Source organism: Choloepus didactylus, chromosome 8 (genome assembly GCF_015220235.1).
Source record: "Choloepus didactylus isolate mChoDid1 chromosome 8, mChoDid1.pri, whole genome shotgun sequence".
NCBI classification, from domain to species: domain Eukaryota; kingdom Metazoa; phylum Chordata; class Mammalia; order Pilosa; family Megalonychidae; genus Choloepus; species Choloepus didactylus.
This window is the reverse complement of record NC_051314.1, coordinates 105,424,566-105,449,777: the sequence shown is the minus strand read 5'-3', so window position 1 is coordinate 105,449,777 and position 25,212 is coordinate 105,424,566. Positions and strand designations below refer to the sequence as shown.

Here is a 25,212-nt window from a genome sequence, read left to right as displayed (position 1 = left end):
AGGTTTTTCACAGGGATCCAACGTCCTTCTTGATACCAAGTACCACATCTCAGGACTCACTGAGCTGAGGGTTGCCTCATGACCTGCAGGGAGGGCAGAATAGGAAAGAACAAGCTGGGACCACAACCAGAGCAAGACGTTAGGGCGGGGCAGAGGCTGGGGCATTAGAGCCAGCTGCAGCCCTGGGAGCACCAAGAGATTACACACTGGGCAAGAATGTGGTTCAGGAAGGCAGTCAAGGTCGCGAAATACAAGACGCAGCAATGGGATACTCTCTGCTTAATTGCTGCTTAATTGAGCGCTTCCAGTGTTCTTGGAAATTTGCTTACATTACCTATAATACTTTAAAAAGGGTGTCCCAAAGTGCAGTCCATGAAACACAAGTGCTTTGAGCTCAGAAAAGTTCCAGATTCAAACAAGTGCGAGAAACACAGTATACTCTTCTTAACCACAGCCCCCAAGAAATTAGATTATTAAAGGCTCTAAAAATACAAAAACATGAAGAAAAAAAAACTTGCGATCAAGAAGCCATACTACAAGTAGTTAAGATGTGAATATGTAGTGAACAATAGAGATGGCAACTATAGTCTCTGAAAATGTTGACGAATTTTTGTTAAAAAGAGAGAGATAAATGGCAGCTCCGGTATACAGGTTTGCAAACAGAGGCTAAGAAACAGTGCAGAGGCAGAGACTGAAGATGTAAGAAAGATATTTATATGTCTGTTTCCTAAAAGAAACTGTGAGCTCTTAGTGAAGTGCCAGAAGAAGCACTCAAAAAGAGTTTTTGAAATTGCAAAGAAAATTGATAATTAATGAAATACGATCCCCAAGAACGGAGGAGAGTCTAAGTCAGGAGAGCCTTAGGAAAGAGGGTGGAAAAGTTCTTTCTCTGAGATAGAAGGAGAGTGGGAGAGGATGAGTAGAAACACAAGATTATTTTGATGGACAGGAGGCTACACAAAGTAGTTGCTGGGCAGACAGAAGGTTCCCATTGGATAACCTCCATCAGGCAGTAATGTGAGAGGCAACGTCACTACTCGCAGCGGGAGCTGGAGTATTTGGAGTGGGGGCAGAGTGGGAAAGGAGCTTGAGGGAAATAGAAAACAGCTGTTGTGGCCAATATGTTTGGCGTCAACAAGAGATGCATAAAAAAGTGGCCCTATATAGTGGTGCTTAACTCATTTTCTCTAGAGCTGGACTAACCAGGTTTGAAATCCAGATCCCTCCCTTTTAAGCTTTTGTGTGGTATGGCAGATCAATTTATGTACCCCAGAAAAAACATGTTCTTAATCTTAATCCCATTCCTATGAGTATGAACTCATTGTAAATAGGACTTTCGGAGTTGTTAATTTTAGTTAAAAGTGTGGCCAACTGAATCAGGAAGGGTCTTAATCTGGTTACTGGAGACCTCATGGAGAGAAAGCCACAGGAAGGGGCCAGAAGTTAGAAGTCAACAGAACCTGGAAGAAACAGGACATCACCATCTGATGGAAAAATCAAGGGACCCAAGGACTGAAGCCAAGGAACCCAAGGGTTGCTGACGAGCTGGATCACTACCAACCCTTGCAGGAAGACAGCCCTCTAGCCTCTGACGCCAGAGCCCATACGTTCCTATTGTTAAGCCAACTCATTGAACAGTATTTATCTTAGCAGCCTGGAAAACTATGTGGTAAGAATTAAATTAGGACATATATATAGAGCACTTAGAAGAATGCCTGGCATATTAGTGAGAAATCAGTTAATATTAGCTGTTGTTATTATTATTAAATTGTGATGGGACCAGTCATAAGAATTTCATAATTTTTCTTAAACATGAAGTCACCTGGAACAACCAAAGGTAGGGTCATAATCATGAAATGAGGAGGGAACCCAGGACTGAAGATTGGCCAGTGGGCATTGTGGGAGATCAGTAGGTGGTGGAGTCTGAGCACCTATCTAAGTAGGGAGCAGAGAAAAGCACAAGAAGAGAAAAGCAGGATAGCTGTGCTTGAGCTTTTTAACTGAGGAAGGCCTAAAATGTTGGCTGCCATATATGCATTCATTTCACTCCTTCAAAATATTTTTTGAGCACCTACTGCATGCCAGACACTCCTGTTGGGGATATAGCAGTCAACAAAACACACAAAAATCCCTGCCCTCATGGATTTTAGATTCTGGAGGGAACACCTTCCTCACATGATTGCCTTAATCTCAACAAAACAATTAGGTAAATATTCTTCAATCCAATTTTCACATGAAGAAATTAGGTTTTGCCCCAGATCAAATAGCTAGTAAACGGCAAAGCCAGGTTTCAAACACTAATCTGATTCTGAAGTTCATGCTTCTAAAAACCATTCTATATCTCACTTCCATGCTGCTGAAAGATTTTGGTAGTGTGAAGAAGAAAGTCCTAAGAGCTGAGGGCTTAGGATGGTGAAGTCAGAATACTAGGCCCTTCCCGTGGGCTCTGAGTTTCCCACGAATGATAGGAGAAGATGAGGTACAGAGGGAAATGCACATCTGGCACTGCAGTCCTGGAGGAGATAAAAATGTTGGGAAGGGTGCTATGAGGAAGTATGGACTTCAAAGAGAGCAGGTGACAGAACCATAAAGCAGGAGCTGCCCTGGTTTGCAAAATCAACTAATTCCTCATTCTCATTGATTGGGGAAGGAGCAGGGGAAGTCATGGTCTCCACTGAAGAAGGTCTTGGGGCCCCTGTCCTCTGTGAGATGACCTAGAAAAGGCCACATACCTTGGTACAGGCCAGGAGATATAAGGGGCAAGCATGGTAGAAGAAGCAGGTTTGAAGAGCATCCAAGAGCACCACATCAGAAGCTAGTGGATGGAAAGACAGAGGACTGGGTGGGAGAAGGATTTAGTTTCCAAAGAGTTGTCAAGAGAAGCAAAGAAGCTGGGAGACAGGCTGTTGGTACAAGTTAGAAGGAAGTCAGGAGAGCACTACATACCTAGAATCTTGTGAAAGGGGGTTGAAGGGTCACCTATGTCGTGTTCCAAGTGGAATGTCAGGGAGGGAAAGTCCAACTGCAAACTTACCTGCCTAGGTGTGTGCCACTCATAAATGGCCTGCTTTCTGGCTTTCGTGCTGGGGAAAGGAGGTTCTGGCATTACCAGAACTATTCAGAGAAGCTTGCCTGTTGCTAGTCTACTCTATTGAATTCAGAGGTATTCCTGATTTCAAGATTGGGAAGAACAAAGATATCACCAGGTATGTTACTATTTCACTATTTCATTATTACATTGCCAGGAGCTTATGTGACATCAAATCCCCACTTATCGGAAACATGCTTTAGTAAATTTCTGAGATCCCTAATTGTCCTAGCAGATACTGAAGAGCGTAATCTGAGTGGTCTGGCCTGGAGAAAATTCTCCCAAAATATAAGTTCGAGGTTTCACCAACTGTCTTTTAAAATAGTCAATCTATTCCTTTTGACTAAAACTTTATGCTTCTCCACACTTGTAGTTTTAAAGGTTTTTATGGGGTGGCAGGGGAAGGAGGAGGAATTCTTTCCAGTTGTGCCCAAATAGGCCAAGAGGCCAATGGTGTAAACACGTAGGAATGAAGAGATGGGGTATAGGGAGGGGGAGGAAGAGGGACTCTCTTTTGTAAGGTCTAGAATACCAGTATTTCCAAATGTTAATATGTATACAAGTCACCCGGGATCTTGTATGTGGATGCTGATTCATCAGGCTCGGTTGGGGCCTGCGATTCTGCATGTACAGCAAGTTCCCAGATGATGCAGAAGCTGCTGGGCAGCAGACTAGGCTTTGAGTAGTGAGGGTCTAGACTATATAACCAGCCAAAGTTAGCTTGGAAAGATGCCTCGTTTTCAAGGTAAGAAGGCTGTCAACCAATCCATTAAAACATATCAGGCATCAATTTTATGTAAAATAGGATAATTGCAAAATTTGTAGTCAGAATTTGCTAAGTTAAATCCTGACTCTACCTTTTCTAGCATAAAATTTTGGGCAAATCATGGGTCATCTTTGAGACTCAGTTACTTCAGCTAAAAAAAAAATGGAGGTAATAAGATCTGCTCTGGTTGACTAACCATAGAGGGTGGTTTGTTGTGAGGCTCAAATGAAATAACTTAAAAGTTCTTTATAAACTGAAAGTGCTATGCATATGTAAGGCATCATCATTATTACTGTGTTATCTGAAACTAAAGAACCCTATCATTTGCTCCCATTTTCACCACTTTTATTTTAATAGCTAGATAGATGATGCTAGCTATATAGCTAGATAACATTATCAATTGTTTGCTATCTGCCTAACACTGTCATAAGCACAAATAAGGATGGTTTTGTTTACTCACAACTCTAAAAAGATTAGTAGAACTAATGTTAGCCACATTCTAAAAAGAAGGAAACTAAGTTTCAGGGCAGTAAGATTTTATCTAGCTGCTAAGTGTTGATGCTGGGATATGAACTTAGCCTGAGTCTCTAAAGTCTAAGCTCTTATTTGCTATATATAATTGACACCTGTCATCATAGAAGAAGGTGACAGGGGTCAGCAAACTTTTTCTATGAAGGGCAAGTTAGTAGATATTTTAGGCTTTGCAGGCCAAGTAATTTCTGTCACAACCACTCAATTCTGCCATTGTAGGGCAAAAGCAGTCCCAGCCAGTATGGAAAGAGAGGGGTGTGGCTGTGTTCCAATAAAACTTTATTTATACAAACAGGTGGCAGGCTGGATTTGGCCTGGGGGCCATAATTTGCTGACCCCTAGAAAATTCTCAGTTGTCCAGGCTGATAGCCATTAGTCACATTTGGCTATTTAACTTTCAATTAATTTTAATTTAATTTTAAATTAAGTTCATCAGTTGTGCTAGCCACAATTCAGGTGCTCAATAGTCACATGTGGCCAGTGGCTCCTATATTGGTCAGTGCAGAGGACATTTCTGTCATCACAGGAAGTTCTATTAGCGAGCCCTAGTCTAGATCACTTTGGGGAGTCCCTTTCAAGCAGCTGTTGGACATGCAAGGTCTGAGTGCTGGCTCTTCTAGTTAACCTGCTAGATGACTCTCCCAGAACCTCAGTTAATACACACACAAAAATGGGGATAATGTCATCCTTACTGTGTTCTTGTGGGAACTGAATGAGAAAATATGTGAGAAGCACCTTGTAATCTGTTAGGCAGTACACAAACACAAGCTCACATTTTATTCGAAATGTAAGAAGATGTACAGAGGCAGGCTTTAGAGAGGTACTTGAATTAAGAGAACCAGGTTTTCTTTTAAATCACTCTTGGGTAAGCCATTGGGATGTCAGAGAGTTATCAAAATAAGGAAATCCTAATATTTTTACAGTATTATAAATTTTGGACAGGAAAGATACAATAAACTGGGCAGATTCCAGTGGCCATACTTCTTTCAGAGCTTGCAATTGCCTTGGGAGGGCTTAAAACTATCAGGAAACAGAGAAAACCATCAGAACAGGAGTTGTGATGAAATTGGGCAGGACACAGTGTGTCCTTCCTGAGAAAGATCAAAGGGCTATTCTTCTTTGTCACATCCAGAGTTTAAAAGGTGCTTTTCCTGTTTCTTCCTCACAGGGGTCCCCCTTTCTACCACATCCACTGTGGGTCACCATCCAGGTCAAGGACTAAGCTCTGTTTTGCTACAAAATGATGAACTTGGCCCTTGGATGCCCAAATCATTCCAACATCACTGTGGTTTCCAGTGCCTCCCTGCTCCTAATCCCAGCCATAAATCACCCTTCCAGGAAAACATATCACTTCCTTTCCCGTTAGTCCAGAGTCCCCTCTACCGAATCCTGTCCCTCCCGTTCTAGGCTAATCTATTCCATCACTCATTTGAGGATGTGGGAGAGTTTTCTCCTGTTTGGCCCTGGATGCAACTCTTGTGACTTCTGCCAATAAGTAGGAGCCCTGTTTAAGATCTATCCCTTCCTTACAGCTTTTGAGTAAGCTTCTTCGGGTCTGTCTCATTTCTCCTTATCTTTTTTCCTGCCTCCTTTTGCCTTATTTTTCTCACAAGTACTCTCTAACAGTTTCCTGCTCTGCACCCCAGCTAACACTATCAGGCTGGAATAAGGGTTCCCAGTCTCACACACAGCAAGGGTCAGTATATATTGATAAAACCTTTAGGAAAGCATTTTTGGCATGCCTTTTTTTTTTTTTATGGTCAAAAACCTTATATTTAGAATTTGCCAGCTGGACTCAGTTTAGATGATCCCAATTTTGTTGGCAACATCCAAAGTGTGATGGTCAGGAGCCAGTTGAACATATGCCTTCTTCTCTCCATCAGGCCTGATCAGGGTTGACCTTGGCCACGTCAATGTCATGGAGCTTCTTCCCAGCCTGTTTGATCCGTTGCTTGTTGGCTTTGACATCCACAATGAACACAAGTGTGTTGTTGTCTTCAGTCTTCTTCATGGCTGACTCAGTGGTCAGGGGGAACTTGATGACAGCCTAGTGGTCAAGCTTATTTCTCCTGGGTGTTCTCTTCCAAGGATATTTGGGCTGTCTTCTGAGATGCAGCGTCTTGGGCCGCTGGAATGTGGGTGAAGTGTGGATCTTCTTTTTCTTGTGGCTGGGGACGCCTTTCAGTACTGCCTTCTTGGCTTTCAAAGACTTTGCTTTGGCTTTGGTTTTGGGAGGGGGAGGGGCTTCTTTGTTTGCTTTCAGCGCCATCTTTGTGAAAAGCTGGCATGTCTTTCTAAATTTTAAAAAATGTTTATGTACTTTATGTAATTCCACTTCTAGGGAGGTATTCTAAATAAATAAAGACTGAAAATTAATAAACAAGGATATTCATTACTGTATTATTTATAACAGTGATAATTTAGAAATAACCTATTTGTCAAAAATAGAGATATAGTTATATGTATATAACTATATATATGTAAAATTTATAAATGGAAAAAAATATAGCAAAACATTATCAGTGGTTTTTTCTGGATATCTGTGGTTATCACTGGAGTACCAGTGATTTTTATTGTCTTCTTTCTACTTTTCTATTTTTTACAAGTTACTTATTATATAATCAGATCATAAAAATGAAGGTTTCCCTCCTCCCAGCCTGGCCATCACATATCCCTTTATAATATTCCCATTCAAAACACACGTTTGCATGCCCAGACATGCCAGAGAAGTAATCTGAGACAGCCACACATGAGGCCCTCCCATACACTCGAACAGAGAAACCTACAATCTTGTTTGGGGCCCCTTACAACAGCTCCCAGTTTTGGAAGGGAGGGGTGGTGCAAAACCCCCGATGGAGAAATAGGCCTGGTGGCGGGGCAGGGAATGCATTCACCTGTCCTGCCATGAAGCTGCTCATGTTGTCACCGTTGCCCCTGCAGTGCAAGGGCTCCCGCCCCAACACATCTATAGGACAAGATGTCTCTGCAGACGATGGCAGTCAGGGAGGAATGCCAGTACTCCAGCGAGAAGGACGACGGCTTTCTTCACAATGTCAGCGCAGCTGACGGTGCAGTGCAGGAGTGAGTCAACAAATACTCACCCCGCCCCTCTACTCCTATTTTGTGTGGTAAACTATGGTAGGCATATTCATGCAGAATGAACTCAGTATGAGGCTGGCAGGTGCTCCTTGGGGCCAGAAAAGACCCCAGCGTTCTCCCTCTAGAAACATTTAGAGCAGACCTAAGCTCTGGCCCTAAGGTAATAACAGCATCTGTTTGGATTGTGTGGCTTGCAGTTTGCTAAGGGAAATTACCAAAATGGATCACATCATGGACACATCAGATGATGCGGGCTGCAGTTTCTCTGAAAACCTTCAAAGTGACTTCCTTCATGAGATGGAGACTAAAAAATGGGTAAGAGGGATGCTTACATGTCACAGTGGGCGAGGAGAGGAACTTCCCGTCTCATGTCTCAAAGTGATAAGAAAATATCTAAGGGTTTCTTTGTAATGGGTGCCCAGCATTTAGGGCTAGCAACCAGGAGGGAGGCAGGAGATGGCACCATCTCTCCTGGGGGGTGCCCACAGCCCCACGTGAGGGACTGACTTGCCTTCCCATACAAAACAGTGTGCATTATATGTTATTTTTGAAATTTATCAAATAACTGTAACATTTTTCATCCTAGCAAATCTTCTGAATGTAAAATCACCCCTGGCTAGCAGACTGTTTTCCATAGAATGCATCCAAGAAATTTGCTTACTCTTAGTTCAGTCAGAATCTCTTCACCGAGTCTGAAATGCAGTCTGGATGACATGGAACAGAGGATGCTTGGGCAAACACCTAGGATTGTCCTGGAAAGAGTGTATGCTTTTGCTCCATTTTGTTCAAAGCAAAGGCATGGCCAAGAACCCCCTTTTTTAAATTGATGGGCAAATCCCTCCATGGGTTTCATAGACTCTTGGCTAAAGAGGCGGATGGTTTCCACCAGGCAGAAAAATATAAGGAAGGATAGAGCTGTGGGCTTCCCACTCCTACACTTATGCAGCTCCAAAAGGAAGCTCAGGATTTGTCTGTATTTCTCTTTTGACTATGTTTCGGATTTGGGGGTAGTTAGCTCTGCAAATCCATAGAAGGAAAAGGTCTCTAACCTGAACTTTACCTTCAAGGACTCTGAGGTAAATAAACAAAAAAGAAAGAAAGAAAGAAAGAAAGAAAGAAAGAAAGAAAGAAAAAGAAAGAAATAGACGGGGTGAATGGATGGGATTAGAGGTGTGGAGATAGACAATGAGATGGATAAAAAGTGGAAGGAGAGAAAGATGGGGACAGAGAGGGAGAGACAGAGAGAGAAACCTTTTATGGAAAAAAAGAGTAACAGGAGCTGAATTAGAAAGAGAGTCCAATGATGAGAGTTTTTAGAAAGGCTGAGGATGGAGAAAGAAGCTAGGAAAACGGTGGTGTGAGGAATTGTGATTTGAGGGAACACATGAGTTATTCTGTAAAACGTCATGTGGTTTTCTGAGGAGGGCTTGTCCCTGGGCTCGAGGCAAAGGCTGCTGTATTAGATGAGCTTTGTCACTACATCTTCCCAGCACTCACGGTCCAACATGCCCTGCTGAATCGTGTTAGTCAGCGAACTGCGATACCATCTTCCACTGACCTGGGACAGAATAAGTCTAATCGATGATAAAATTATTCACTCTTTAAGAGTCTATCAGATAATCCAAACTCTCAGGGTATAAGGCATATTCTTACAAACCACAAGTCAGGGCATACAGTTTGACAAGTTAGTTTTTTTAAATTTAAAATTGTATTTCTTTATATTTATTTATCTGAAAAATTCTATTGTGACATAAAAATAAATCACATGTGGTTCCATAATTAACAAATAATTATTAATTAATTTGGCTCTCTCCTGAGAAAAGGACAAACAGTCTCCCTACTTACATGACTTTTTGAGGAAGAAACATTTTTCTTTTATTCATGAAAGCAAACCAGTAGGTCTCTACTTTGCACAATCTTACAATAAGATTTAAAAAACAAGTTCAGAAAACAGACAAGGAGTTCATAGAAGTTAAAAAAATAACCATTGGTTTAATTAACAAAATAGCCTTTAGCCAGACTGCCAAAACGACCATATCAAACCATCAGAGTCCCCCAAAATATTTAGAAATGAATATTTGACTCTGAATTCACGTCTCCTGATCTCTGGCACTGCTGTATGCAGTGTTGATTTTGGATGCCTAGATGAGTGAGTAGAATTTCCTATTTCCTGCTTTTGTTTGCAACTGTCATAAGCAGAATATATTTACCTACTCCTGAAGTCCATTTATTCTGAAACCATTTACTGAGCATGCACTATGTGCTACACACTGGATAGCGTTGGGGTTACAGAGATTAAAAAAATAAAAATTAAAAAATGCCCTTTCCCCTCAGTGAGCTCACAGGCCAGGAGGGACTTAGACAAAAAATGGATACAGATGATAAAATGCATGCTAGGAGAAGTGTATGTACCAGGGACGCACATGGGAGGGTCTGGTGCAGGTTGGTGATTGGGTCAATGACATCTGAGTTTTCAAGGCCAAATTGGATGGGAGAAAAGTGGTTCGTAAAGAAGGGATGGCACCCATAAAGATAAAGCGGCATACGTAAAGTCAAAGACAAGTTGTTTTCTGAAAAGAGGAGGGTGAAAGAAAAAGCATGGCAGGCATGCAGGCTGGGGAGGTAGAGCAGAATGCAGACTGGAAGTCAGACCACATACAGGGGTCAAGAATTGATGAGGACCCAAAGTAAGGCATCGACTGGCAGCAGGGATGCCGTGAGGATGAGGAAAAAGACACAGAGGTAAATATTACTGGTTTGGACACCAAACAGACATGACCCAAGTACTGAAAATGGAGAGGTTGCATCCTGTGAAAACTCAGGGATGTCTTTCTGGTTTCTAGCTGAGGCGCTTGGATGAACAGCGAGATTATATCCAGGATATGGAAACTGGACAAGGAACAAGCTTGAGTTGGTGGTAGGGGGGAAGTATAACAAGGTTAATTTTTTACTTGTTGAGTTTGAAGTGCCTGTGGAACATCCAAATGGACACACGTGGGCTCTTCAAGGAACTACACATGAATGGAAAGTAAAGCCCTTAGGCTATATATGTCATGCAAGCATACTTTTAGCTTGAAATTTAAAAAATACAGCTCCTATTTTATGTGTTCAGTGCTGCATATTGTGAAAAATCTTTTTATTTCTACTTCATGCCTCTTGACACTTTTGTGGGTATTAACCATTACAGAATTGATTACAGAATTGATTGATGAAAACAAGAAATGTCATCACATATTACTAGAGGATTATTATACAAGGACCCTGAGATTGTCTGATCCTGTTTTCTTGTTATAGAGCAAGAAACTGAGCTTTAGGGTGGTTGGGTGACTTGTCCAACATCCATACCAGTAGAATGAGGCTTAGAACTTGGATTTTCTGATTCCCCAGGGCAAGGCTCTTTCTCTATACCAGTGTTTCTGCTGCTTTTGAGTAGCCTGGTAAAAGATTTGGTGGGAAGAAACTGAAATTGTGGATTTTTTTTTTTTTTTTTTATTCACAAAGAGTTAGCTAAAATATAGTGGAATCATAGAATACTGGATAATCTGAGCTTTGGTTTCCTCACCTGTGAGGTGCTACTAGGTTGTGAAGGTGCCAGGGGTAGGGGCTAGATACTGCTTAATCTGAACCCATGGCCTGGGTTTTATGAAAAGATCCAAAGTCTTGGAATCAGAATACCTGGTTCGAGTTCTAGTTCATACACTTACTAGCTGTATATATTAGTTTGCTAGGGCTGCCATAACAAATTACCACAAATTTGGTGGTTTAAAACAACAGATATCTATGCTCTCACAGTTCTGGCAGCCAGAAGTCCAAAATCAAGGTTGAGCCATGCTCCCTCTTGCTTCTTCCAGCTTCTGGAGACTCCAGGACTGCCTTGTCTTGTGGCTGCATCACTCCAATCTCTGCTTCCCTCTTCATTTGACTTTTCCCCCCCATGTCTGTGTCTTCTCCTTCTGTCTTTTACATACTTGTCATTGGATTTAGGACCCACCCAGGTAATCCAGGAGGATCTCTTCTCAGTATCCTTACCTTGATTACATCTGCAAAGACCCTTTTTCCAAACAAGTAAACATTCACAGGGTCCTAGTATCTGGACATGGATATATCTTTTTTGGGGCCACCGTTCAACCACTACAACCTATAATCACTAGATATGAATGGCCTAGAGGATTTCAATAACTGCTTTTACCCACCTCAAGTCAATCATGAGAATTAAGAGAAATAATGCTTATGAAAGCAATTTTTAAAGATATGTGAATGTTAGTTATTCCTATTGATTTGGCCAGTAGTTTATATAGACATTTCAATAAGAGGGTGATCTGTTCCCTCCACTCCAAACTTTTCTCCTTCCACTTTAAAAATAATTTTGCTGAAATACAAGAGCTTCAGACCGAAGTTCTTCTAAGAGAAAAGAAATATTTCACAATATCTTACCAAAGAAGAGGTTTTCATAGATAGATTATCCTCAGTTCTACATGCATAGAATTGAAACACTAGAAAATGCTTTGAATGTTTTTCTAGAACAAGGCAAAGAATAAATAAAGAAAAAAAGTTGGTGGGTCAAACTGATGGAGTAGGGTTTTCCACAGACTTATTATTATGAAAAAAATTTTGAATAAAAAGAAAACTTAAAAGAATTTTACAATGACAACCATACCCTCCCACCTAGATTTAAAATTGTTAACATTTTGTTACATTTGCTTTATCTCCATGTATGTAAATACATGGCTTTTTCTGAACCATTTGAAAGTAGGTTAAAAACAGTATGACACATCATCCCTGTTTACTTCAGCATGCATGTCTAAAACTAAGGACTTTCTTCTGTATAACCACATTCTCACATCTAGGAAAATTAGCAATAATTCCATAATATAATCTAGGATCCTCAATTCTTTCAATAATTAATTTCCTCAATTGTCCCCAAAATGTCTTTCATATTTATATTTTTTAAACCAAAATCCAAACAAGATCCATGTAATACATTTGATTTTTACATCTCTTTAGACTCTTGAATAGAATAGTCCCATCACCTTTTTCTTTTCCATGACATTGATTTTTTTTTTTTTTAATGTTGCTGGGAATGTGGTTATACATTTTTTTAAATTCAGTTTTATTGAAATATTTTCACATACCAGACAGTCATCCACAGTGTACATTCAATTGTTCAAAGTACCATCATATAGTTGTGCTTCATCACCACAGTCAATTTTTGAACATTTTCATTACTCCAAAAATAAATAAATAAATAAGAATAAAGATAAAGGTAAAAAAGAACACCTAAAATATCCCATTCCCTCCCCATCCCACCCTATTTTTCAATTATTTTTTTCCCTTTTTTCTACTTATCTGCCCATATACTGGATAAAGGGAGTGTGAGCCACAAGGTTTTCAAAATCACATGGTCACACTGTGTAAGCAACATAGTTATAGAATCCTCTTCAAGAATCAAGGCTCCTGGGTTGCCATTTGACAGTTTCAGGTATTTCCTTCTAGCTATTCCACTACACTAAAAACTAAAAAGGGATATCTATATAGTGCATAAGAATAACCTCCAGAATGACCTCTTGACTCCATTTGAAATCTCTCAGCCACTGAAACTTTATTTTGTTTCATTTTGCTTCCCCCTTTTGGTCAAGAAGATTTTCTCAATCCCACAATGCCAGGTCCAGGCTTATCCCCAGAAGTTATGTCCCACATTGCCAGTGAGATTTATACCCCTGGGCGCATGACATTGATTTTTTTAGAGACCAGAACAGGTATATGATTTGAGTGTAGTTTGAGAGTCCATAGTTAGGTGGAATTCTATTACCCATCATTGCTAAAAAGAGCTCTGAATTTGGAGACTGATCTTCTGCAGGTCCTCTGTAAACCCAATGGGAGGGTATGCCTGCATATTTTACAAATGTGTTATAAGGCTCTAGTTTCAGAGAGGGCTATGCACTTACCCCCAGAGAAGCGGCATGCACATCTGGAGGGCTACAGGGACCACCATCTCTTGTGATGACCTTTTCATTCTGCTTTGCTTCCTTCCTAATTTTTACCAGGATAGGTTGAAGCTGGAGGCTGAGCAAGACCAAGACTGGCAGAGTGAACAGAATGAGCAAGAAATAGACCATGAACATCAGGAACCCCAAGTGTCCACATCTTTGCAGTTTTCAGAGGAAAACATCCCTGAATTGTAAGCCTTGGTACATGAAAGACAGAACATTTGACAATATTGTATGGAGGGTAAGGAAAAGTCAAATTTAGCAGAGAATTTAGGAAAAGCCTGGATGATTTTATATCTATACGTTTTAAACATACAGCACTCATGTGCACAGGTAATTACCCAAGCATTCCAGCAAGAATGCAGAGTAAAGACATTTCTAGGGATATAGTCAGAGCCATGGGGCTCTCTTTGCACATTTTTCTTTGGAGCCAGGAATTAATATATATCTTTTCACTCTCAGATAATTTTCTAGATATGAAAATTATTATAATGATCATTATAAGTATGTTGTCAAGCCCTTGTGGGCCCTTTTCCTTTTGCACCCCCTCCTACGACACCAACATATAACTACTATTCTAAAATCAATACCTCATATTCATTCCATGCAGGGAAATTAGAAATACTTCTATATTTTTTTATTAAATGGAAAAACATGCTTTGTTTTCACCAGTCTTTTAAGGATCTGTTAGATGTGGCTATCGAAAGCCCAAATTCCTTGTCTTGAGATCAAAGTGCCTACCTGGCCCATTTTGGTGACAGGAAATAAACAGACCAACTTGCTATTCAAGGGAAAATAATTTCAGGCTATGTGAGAAGTTTTACATTTTCTCTCTTAAAACTGATCATAATTTTTCCATAGGAGCCAAGAGAACATGTTCTTCAAGCTAAACCACTGGAATGTAAAGAAGGATCTACAAGTGAAAGAACTTAGAGTTGATCACACAGACTGGATGGAGAAAATTAATAATATTATACAAAAAATCAGTGTAACAGAAAACACAGTGAAGAGGTAATTGTAGTGTGTTGGGTTTGGTCAGAAAATAGTGGAACATTTCATAGTTTCAAAACTTGAGAAACTCTGTGTTAAAAATTTTAAATCTTTTGGATAAGAAGGGTGAAATTCTATGATTAGAAGTCAAAGTCGTGAAATCAAAACCTAAATCAAATTATCTGCATCTTTTTCTCTTCTCTCAAGGGAAGAACTTCTCTCTTATGCTATTTCTTTGAAGCTACTTTAGTAATTATCAAAGGGAGGTCTTCAGGTCCCCAGTGACCTTGAGGGTTCTCCAACACTGTCTAAAGGGATCCAACCAGCATGGCACAGAAAAAAAAAAAAAAGTATATTTGCCAATGCATATCTGATTTTAAGTGGGAAGTTTAAAATAAAACAAAAAAGATAAAATTAATCAATGACTATTTATCCACTCACTGGCATAAAGAAAATGGCCTTTGGGGTCAGAAGAACTTGTGTCTGAATCCTGACAATGCCATTTCTTGGTTTTGTGTCTTGGACAAGTTATTCAATCATTTTTTAGCCTTGATTTTCCTCTTCTATAGAAAGTGACTGATAGCAGTGACTTCATTGGTTTGTTGTGGGGATTAAATAAGATACCGTATGTAAAGCACTTAACATAGTGCCTGGTACATAATGAGCAATTAATAATTCTTATAATAAATCATAAAGCCTTATAACACATTTTCACTCAACATGATGTCTTCAGGGCTCATCCATGTTGTTGCATGTACTATAACTTCATTCTTTTTATGGCTGAATAATATTCTATTGTATGTATGTACCACATTTTATCCATTTATCAGTTGATGGACACTTGGGTTGCTTCCATCTTTTGGCAATTGTGAATAATGCTGCTTTGAACATTGGTGTGCAGATGTCTGTTTGGGTCCCTGCTTTCAATTCTTCTGGGTATATACCAAGTGATAGGATTGCCAGATCATCTGATAGATCTATACTTAGCTTTCTGAGGAACTGCCGAACTGTCTTCCACAGCGGCTGTACCATTTTACGTTGCCACCAGTAATGAATGAGTGTTCCAATTTCTACACATCCTCTCCAACACTTGATATTTCCTGTTTTTTTAATAGCAACCATTCTGTTGGGTGTGAAATGGTATCTCATTGTGGTTTTGATTTGCATTTCTCTGATGACTAATGATGTTGAGCATCTTTTCATGTCTTTCTGGGCACTCATATATCTTCTTTGGAGAGATGTGTATTCAAATCTGTTGCTCATTTTTAAATTGGATTGTTTGTCTTTTTTGTTGTTAAGTTGTAGGATTTCTTTATATATAGATGTTTGTCTTCATCCTTACACTTTTCTATATTTTCTCCAATTGTTACAATGACTACGAGCTGTTCTCTGAATGATAGGAATCTTATCAGGATAAACAGAGGTTCCCAAAGAACATGCTAGAAAAGTTCTAAATGGTTGGTATTCCAGTTTGCCAATGCTGTTGTCATGTAAAACACCAGAAATGGATTGGCTTTTATAAAGGGTGTTTATTTGGTTATAAATTTAGAGCCTGAAGGCCATGGAAATGTCCAAATTAAGGCATCAACAAAAGTATACCATCACCAAAGGAAGGCCAGTGACTTTGGGAAAACCTCTGTTAGCTGGGAAGGCACATGGCTGGCATCTGCTGATCTGGGGTTGTGTTCCAACTCCACTCTAAGCTCCTGTGCATTCTTCAGAATGTTGCTCTTGGGGCATTTTGTCCTCACTTAGCTTCTCTAGAGCAAACTCCAGTCTAGCATCTCCAAATCATCAGCAAAAGTCTGCTTTCAATGGCTGTCTCCAAAATGTCTCTCTCAGCTGGTCTGAGGTCATTCTGTTTGTGAGCTCTTTTATAGAACTCCAGTGATTCAATCAAGACCCACCCTGAATGGCTGGTGTCCATATCTCCATGGAAATAATCTATTCAGATGTTTCACCCACAGTTGATTGAGTCACGTCTCCAAGGGAACAAACACTCAATCAAAGGATTCCAACGTGATCAACACTAATACACTGCCCCCACAAGACTGCATTAAAGAATATGGCTTTTGACAGGACATAATATATAGAAACCAGCACAGTTGGTTCTTGTTTTGCAGAGTGAAGTACCCCAGCTGAGGGGAAGAGCTACACTGCTTAGGGCAATAGTAGACTTAAGAGTCCTATAAAACTGGCCTTTCTCAAGCTGTCCTTTCTCAGATTGTCTGTCGGTACAAAATATTTTGAAAAAGAAATCTGGACTCTGCTTCTACATTCATATGACCAGTGTAGGTCCAGATATTTTGTGGCTCCATGGGGCAGCCCTTTGTGTATGCTCTATAGACCCTACAAATTGAGTCATTCTTCACTATTGTGTTCTTCTTTCATCTGCTTTTTATTTCCTATTTCATAGTGTCCTGATTCTCAAAGTCTTCATATGTTTTTTTTCTGTTTTTTTTTTTTTAATTTTTATTTTGAAATAATTTCAAACATATAGGACAGTTGCAAATACAATACAAACCCCATACAGAGAACTCCAACACCCCCTCCACCCCCAGATATCCATATCTATCAATTTTACGTTTTGCTACCTTTGCAGTACCTTTCTTTCTCTTTCCTTCCTTCCTTCCTTCCTTTTCTTCCTTCCTCCCTCCCTCCCCCCTCTTTCTTTCAACTATATCTATTATCTTTCTATCAATTATCTACCTACCCATTTATCATCTTCTGAACATTTGAGAGCAGGTTGCATATATCATACTCCTTGAACTCATAACACTTCCATGTACATTTCCTACAAACAAGGATATTCACTTATGCCATTAACTTAACTGCAGTTAATTCAAGAAAATTAATATGGATATAAGGCTTAAACTCTATGTTCCAATTTTTCCTTATGCCCCCTTTGAGCTTTTCTCCTCCATTCTTAGATCCACCCCAGTATCATATATTGCATTGATTGTCATTAACTCTTAATTAACTCTTTTTTTTAAATTAACTATATAAAAAAATTTTTTAAAAAAGATATACAATAAAAAACATTTCAAACAAACCATAACAAGGGAGTAAGAAAAAGACAACTAACCTAAAATAACTACTTTACTTCCAACATGTTCCTACTCTACCCCAAGAAAATAACCTAATATAGCAACATTTCTGTGAACTTGTTCCTACCATACCCACCAGAAATTAACAAACCATAGTCACTCCTGGGCATTCCCAGAAGGTTAAATTTACATATGATAGCTTATCTGTTCTTATTGAGTTATGATTCCCCCTTCATTAATTGCTCTCTATCTCTAGTTCCCCACATCCTACATTATAAACCATTTATTTTAGGAGTGTGTTGTTTAACATCCAGGTGTTTGTGAATTTTCTAAGTCTCTGATGGTTATTGACTTCTAATTGTATTCAATTGTGGTCAAAGAATGTGCTTTGAATAATTTCAATTTTTTAAATTTATTGAGGCTTGTTTTATGTCCCAGCACATGTTCTATTTTGGAGAAAGTTCCGTGATCACTAGAGAAGAATGTATATCCTAGTGATTTGGGATATGATGTTCTATATATGTCTGTTAAATCAAATTCATTTATCAGATTATTTAGGTTTTCAATTTCCTTATTGGTCTTCTGTCTGGTTGATCTATCTATAGGAGAGAGTGATGTGTTGAAGTCTCCCACTATTATTGTGGAAACATCCATTGCATCCTTTATTTTTGCCAGTGTTTGTCTCATGTATTTTGTGGCATCATGATTGGGTGCATAAACATTTATGACTGTTATTTCTTCTTGTTGAATTGCCCCTGTTATGAATATGTAGTGGCCTTCTTTGTCTCTCCTAACATCCTTGCATTTAAAGTCTATTTTATCTGAGATTAATATTGCTATTCCTGCTTTCTTTTGGCTGTAGCTTGCATGAAATATTTTTTCCATCCTTTCACTTTCAATTTCTTTGTGTCCCTGTGTCTAAGATGAGTCTCTTGTATGCAACATATTGATGGTTCATATTTTTTGATCCATTCTGCCAATCTATATCTTTTAATTGGGGAGTTTAATCCATTTACAGTCAATGTTATTACTGTGAAGGCATTTCTTAAATCAGCCATCCTATCCTTTGGTTTATGTTTGTCAGATATATTTTTCCCCTCTCTCTCTTAATGTCCTTTATTAAACCAATATTGAATCTCTTTAGTACTGAACCTTTCTCCATATCTCTCTTTCCTTTCTTTGTTTCTCTTTTGGTAGGGCTCCCTTTAGTATCTGAAGTAGGGCAGGTCTTTTATTAGCAAAATCTCTCAGCATTTGTTTGTCTGTGAAAAATTTAAGCTCTCCCTCAAATTTGAAGGAGAGCTTTGCTGGATAAAGTATTCTTGGTTGGAAATTTTTCTCTGTCAGAATTTTAAATATGTCATGCCACTGCCTTCTCACCTCCATGGTGGCTGCTGAGTGGTCACTATTTAGTCTTACGTTGTCCCTTTGTATGTGGTGAATTGCTTTTCTCTTGCACTTTCAGAACTTGCTCCTTCTCTTCAGTATTTGACAGTCTGATTAGAATATGTCTTGGAGTGGGTTTATTTGCATTTATTCTATTTGGAGTTTGCTGGGTATTTATGCTTTGTGTATTTATATTGTGTGGAAGGTTTGGAAAATTTTCCCCCAAAATTTCTTTGAATATACTTTCTAGACCTTTACCCCTCTCTTCCCCTTTTGAGACACCAATGAGTCTTAAATTTGGACATTTTATTTTATCTATCATATCCCTGAGGTCCATTTTTATTTTTTTTATTTTTTCCCCATTCTTTCTTTTGTTCTTTCATTTTCCATTCTGTGGTCCTTGAGGTCACTGATTCATTGTTCAGCTTCCCCTAGTCTTGTACTATGAGTATCCAGAATCTTTTTAATTTGGTCAACAGTTTCTTTTATTTCCATAAGATCATCTATTTTTTTATTTACTCTTGCAGTTTCTTCTTTATGCTCTTCTAGGGTCTTCTTCATGTCCTTTATATCCTGTGCCATGCTCTTCTTCATGTCCTTTATATCCTGTGCCATGCTCTCGTTGTTTATCTTTACTTCTTTGATTAATTGCTCCAAGTACTGTGTCTCCTCTGATCTTTTGATTTGGGCATTTGGGTTTGGGTTATCCATATCATCTGTTTTTTTTCATATGCTTTAAGATTTTCTGTTGTTTTTGGCCTCTTGGCATTTGTTTTACTTGATAGGGTTCTTTTAGGATATGTAGGATTATTCAAAGACGAATCTCTAATTTGTCAGCTCTACAGCTTGATGGCGTACACTTTCTCTAACTAACCAGCAGACGGCAACCGTGAGTCACCTATTCCCCTCAAGTCAGTTCTCCCCAACTTTGTCATTTGTGGTATGTGGGGGTCTGATTCTTGTGGGGTCCAACTGGTGCACCAAGTTTGGGTGTGTTGTTGGTGCTGTCTGCTCTGAATGTGGGGCATGTGTCTGAGCAGTTAGGGAGGGAGGGCAGCTTTAATAATCAAACCTCCCAGGTGTTCCTGGAGATTTAAGGCTGTTGCAAGAGTCTAAACCTTCCTTTCAGTCTCATCACAGATTGTCTCTGCCGCTGACCCACAAGTCTTTGATATTGACGTATGGTCCCTGGGCTTTCCAAGTGGGTCCCTCTTCCAAGCTGTGCCCTTCTAGGGTGTCTGCTGAGGGAAAGCTGTGCTATGTCACAAGTGCACGCCGTCCCTCAAGGGAAGTTCTGGGCCACCGGGCCATATAGATGTGTTCCCAGCCTGCTGTAAAGATGGCTGTATGGGGCGTGCCAATCTCCCCCTTTTTGCACCACTCTGCCTTCCCAGCTCCGGGACAATTAGCTGTGGGTGTGCGAAAGGCTATTGTCCACGCCCTGTTATTGTGGCATGTATGTGTGCCGCTGGAAACACCCCCCATCACACTGGGTTTCTTGGCGTGGCTCTGGGCTGTGGCCCTGCTGCCAGGCAAGAGTGTTCTCAGCCTGCTGGGAAGATGACTGCAAGGGGCGTGGTTTTTCCGCTTTTGGCTAACCTCTGCCTTCCTCGCTCCGAGACAATTAGCAGCGGGTGTGCGAAAGGCTATCTTCCATGCCAGATATTGAGGTGTTTGCACAGCCCGTTCCTGCTGTGCCTCACTGTTAGGTTCTTGTTGCCATATCTGCAGCCACTTTTGGGTTTTGGATTTTTTTAAAAAAGAACTAATATGTCTCCAAACGCCAACCTTCAGTTTCCCCACAGCGCAGTGTGGCTGCCGGATATTCAGCGGCTTACTCGTTTCAGAATGCAGACTCCCAGTTTCACCAAGTGCATGGTCCCTGTGGATTTAGCAGACCTTGTCCACCTGGTTCATTGCTGGAACTGGTGTTCTGGGTCACTTTCTGGCTTTTATCTAGTATTTTTCACAGAGGTTTTTTTTTGCCCTGTCTCTCCTAGCTGCCATCTTAGGTTCCTCTTCCCTATGTATTTTTATTATCTACGTTTTCTTGGCTATCATTATTTATTTCCTTATATTTATGATTTGACCATCAGTGTATTTAATTTTCCTATTTTGAAGCTTCTGATAAAGTTTTCTTTATTTCAGTTTGCTTTTTTGGCTTCTTTTAGTTTATTTCCCTCTCTCATATTTGGATTTTGGGATGTCCACTAATGCTCAAATAAATTCAGCTCCCAAGCCCTTGACTGATTGCTCAGTTAGATTTCTTGTACTTCCAGTCAACTTGACTCTTGGGACGTTCACTTTTGGAATTCATCCACTATCCTCTGAGAAAATTCAAGTGCCTTATAAAAACGCCCACATGGAGAAGAAACAAATTTCTTGGCCTGCAGCCCCAGAGGAGCTCCCATTCAGAATTGAGTCTTCCTTTCCAGTTTGGATGCTTTTTATTTATTTTTCGTGCCTAACTGTTTTGGCTAGAACTTCCACAACAATGTTGAATAACAGTGGTGATAGTGGGCATCCTTGCCTTATTCCAGATCTTGGAGGGAAAGCTTTCGATCCTTCACCATTGAGTATGATGTTGAGGAAATTTCCTTCTATTCCTAGTGTTCTAAAAGTTTTTATCAAGAAAGGATGCCAGTTTACTGAGAGCCATTGATTGTACACATTGGATGGATTGTGTAGTGTATGAACAAAACTGCTTTAATAAATTAAAAAAACTAAAAATGGAAAAAGAAAGAATGCTGGATTTTGTCAAATGCCTTTACTATGTCAATTGAGATGATCATGTGTTAATTTACCCCCTTCATTTTGTTAATGTGGTGTATTATATTAATTGATTTTCTTATGTTAAAGCAACCTTGCATACCTGGGATAAATTTCACATGATCATGGTATATAATTCATTTAGTGTGCTGTTGGATTCGATTTGTTAGTATTTTGTCAGGATTTTCGCATCCATATTTATAAGAGATATTGGTCTGTAATTTCCTTTTCTTGTGGTATCTTTATCTGGCTTTAGTATGAGAGTGATGTTGGCCTCCTAGAATGAATTACAGAGTATTCCCACCTCTTCAGTCTTCTGGAAGATTTTGAGCAAGATTGTTGTTAATTTTTCTTGGAATATTTGGTAAAATTTCCCTGTGAAGCTATCCAGTTCTGGGCTCCTCTTTTTGGGGAGGTTTTTGATTACTGTTCAATCTCTTTACTAGTTACTGATTTGACAGCATCTTCTATTTCTTCTTGAATCAGTGTAGTTAGTTTGTGTATTTCTAGGAATTTGTCTGTTTCATCTAGGTCATCTCATTTGTTGCTGTACAGTTGTTGTTCATAATATCCTCTTATAGTCCTTTTTTATTTCAGTGGGGTCAGTAGTAATGTTCCCCTTTTCATTTCTGATTTGAATTATTTTTGTACTCTCTTTCATATCTTCATCACTCTAGCTAAAGGTTTGTTGATTGTATTGATCTTTTCAAAAAACCAACTTTTGGTTTTCTTGATTCTCCCTATTGTTTTTTAATTCTGTACTTCATTTTCCTCCACTCTAATATTTATTTCCTTTCTTCCACTCACTTTCACTTTAGTTTGCTCTTCTTTTTCTAGTTCTTCCAGGTTGAGGTTAGGTCTCTGATTTGAAATCTTTCTTCTTTTTTAATGTAAGCATTTAGAGTTATAAATTTTCCTCTAAGCACTGCCTTTGCTGTATCTCATAACTGCTGGTATCTTGTATTTCATTTTGATTCACCTCAAGATATTTCCTGATATCTCTTATGATTTCCTCTTTAACCTATTGTTTAATAGTACATTGTTTATTTTCCAAATATTTATGAATTTTCCATTTCCCCCTGTTATTGATTTCTAGCTTCATTCCATTGTGGTCAGAGAAGATACATTGTATGATTTCATTATTTTTTAATTTATTGAGACTTACTTTATGACCTAAGACATGATCTATCCTGAAGAATGAACCATATGCACTAAATAAGAATGTATCTTCTGTTATGGTTGGCTGAAGTGTTCTATATATATCTCTGTTAGGTCCAGTTGCTTTACAGTATCATTCAAGTCTTGTATTTCCTTATTGCTCTTCTATCTAGATGTTTTATCCCATTATTGGAAGTGGTGTGTTGAAGTCTCCTACTGTTAATGTAGAACCATTTCTCCCTTCAAATTTGTCAGTATTTGCTTCATATATTTTGGGGCTATGCTGTTGGGCGCATATAAATTTAGAATTGTTACATCTTCTTGTTGAATTGATCCCTTTATCAATATATGATGACCGTCTTTGTCCCCGATAATAGTTTTTGACTTAAAGACTATTTTATCTGATATTAATATAGCCATCCCAGCTCTCTTTTGGTTACTACTTGCATGGTATGCAAAATACCAGAAATGGATTAGCTTTTATAAAGGGGGTTTATTTTTACAAAGTTACAGTCTTAAGGCCATAAAGTGTCCAGGGTAAGGCATCACAACAGGGTACCTTCACTGAAGGATGGACAATGGCATCTGAAAATGTCTGTTAGCTTGGAAGGCACATGGCTGGTGTCTGCCTGTCTGCTCCTGGGTGGCGTTTCAAAATGGTGTTCTCCAAAATGTCAGTGTCAGCTTTCTAATGGCTGTCTTTAAAATGTGTCTCTCAGCTGCAGCTCCTCTTCAAAATGTCATTCTCAGTTGCTCTGAGGTCCTTCTGTCTGTGAACTCCTTTATACAACTCCAGTGATCCAATTAACACCCACTCTGAATGGGTGGGGTAACATTTCCATGGAAACATTCAATCAAGAGGTCACATCCTAATCAAAGGTGTTACCATAGTTGGGTGGCTCCCTGGATACACTCAATCAGAAGGTTCCAACTTAACACTAATACATCTGCCCCCATAAGATTTCATTAAAGAATATGGCTTTTTCTGGGGGGACATAATATATAGAAACCAGCACACATGGTATACATTTTCCATCATTTCACTTTCATCCTACTTATATCTTTGAATTTAAGGTGAGTCTCTTGTAAGCATCATATAGTTAGTTCATGTTTTTTTATCCGTTCTGCCAATCTCTGCCTTTTGGCTAAAGAGTTTTATCCATTTACATTTAAAGTCTCTACTGATAATGCAAGACTTTCTTTTTGTCATTCTGCTATTTAGACTTCATAAATGTTATACTTTTTCCCCAATTCTTCTGTTAATGCTTACTTTCATATTTATTTGATTTTTTTTGTACTGTACCATATTGAGTCCTTTCTCATTTCTATTTGTTTATATTTTTCATATATTTTTCTTGTGTTTATCATGGTATTAAAATTTTACATCCTAAATATATAATAATCATATTTGATATGATACCAACTTGATGTGAATAGCAAACACATAAACTGTTCTTATACCTCTCCATCCCTTCCCCTTTTTTTGTACTCGTTATGAATTATATCTTTGTACACTGTGTATCCAAAACCATAGATTTATCATTACTTTTTATGCATTTGCATTTTGGCACCTGTAGGAAGTAGGAAGTGGACTTACATACCAAAAAATTTACAATACAATAGTACTGGCACTTATATTTATACAATTGATTACCTTTACCAGAGGTCTTTATTTCTTTATGCCACTTTGAACCACCATCTGGTGTCCTTGCCTTTCAGTCTGAAGAACTCCCTTTAGCATTGCTTGTAGGGCAGGTGTAGTGGTGATGAACTCCCTCAGCTTTTGTTTATCTCGGAATGTCTTAATCTGTCCCTCATCTTTGAAAGAAAGTCTTACTGGATATAAAATTCTCAGATGACAGTTGTTTTCTTTTAGCATTTTTATTGTTCCAACCAACTGCATTCTTGCATCCATGGTTTCTGATGAGAAATCAGACTTAATGTAATTAGGACTCCCTTGTACATAACATTTTGCTTTTCTCTTACAGCTTTCAGAACTCGTTCCTTGTCCTTTGCATTCAAGAGTTTGTTCAGTATGTGATGGGGCCTATTTTTCTTCACATTTATTCAGTTTGATGTTCTCCAGCCTTCTTGGAAGTGCATATTCACATCTCTTGATAAGTTTGGGAAGTTTTCTGTCATTTATTTAAATATTCCTTCTTCCCCTTTGCCTCTTTTTTTCTCCTTCTGGGACTCCCATGTGTGTATTGGTATGCTTCATGGTGTCCCAGATATCACTTAGGCTACTTTTGCTTTTTATAATTCTTTTTTCTTTCTTTTCCTCAGCCTGACTCATTTCAATTTTCTTGTCTTCAAATTTGCTGATTCTTTTATTTCCCTAGCTCCAATCTGCTGTTAAAAACCTCCTGGGAATTTTTCATTTCGGTTCTT

General features: G+C 39.0%; 1 protein-coding gene across 1 annotated transcript in view; it reads left to right on the top strand.

The window, feature by feature from the left end:
* The first annotated feature begins 3,817 nt into the window (after nucleotides 1-3,817).
* SMCO2 (single-pass membrane protein with coiled-coil domains 2) overlaps nucleotides 3,818-25,212 on the top strand; it is a 47,904-nt gene continuing 26,509 nt past the window's right edge. Inside the window, 6 exon segments of the mRNA XM_037847485.1 lie at nucleotides 3,818-3,833; nucleotides 6,269-6,368; nucleotides 7,326-7,466; nucleotides 7,682-7,799; nucleotides 13,529-13,662; nucleotides 14,333-14,482. Coding sequence (XP_037703413.1) covers nucleotides 3,818-3,833; nucleotides 6,269-6,368; nucleotides 7,326-7,466; nucleotides 7,682-7,799; nucleotides 13,529-13,662; nucleotides 14,333-14,482 — 659 coding nt within the window.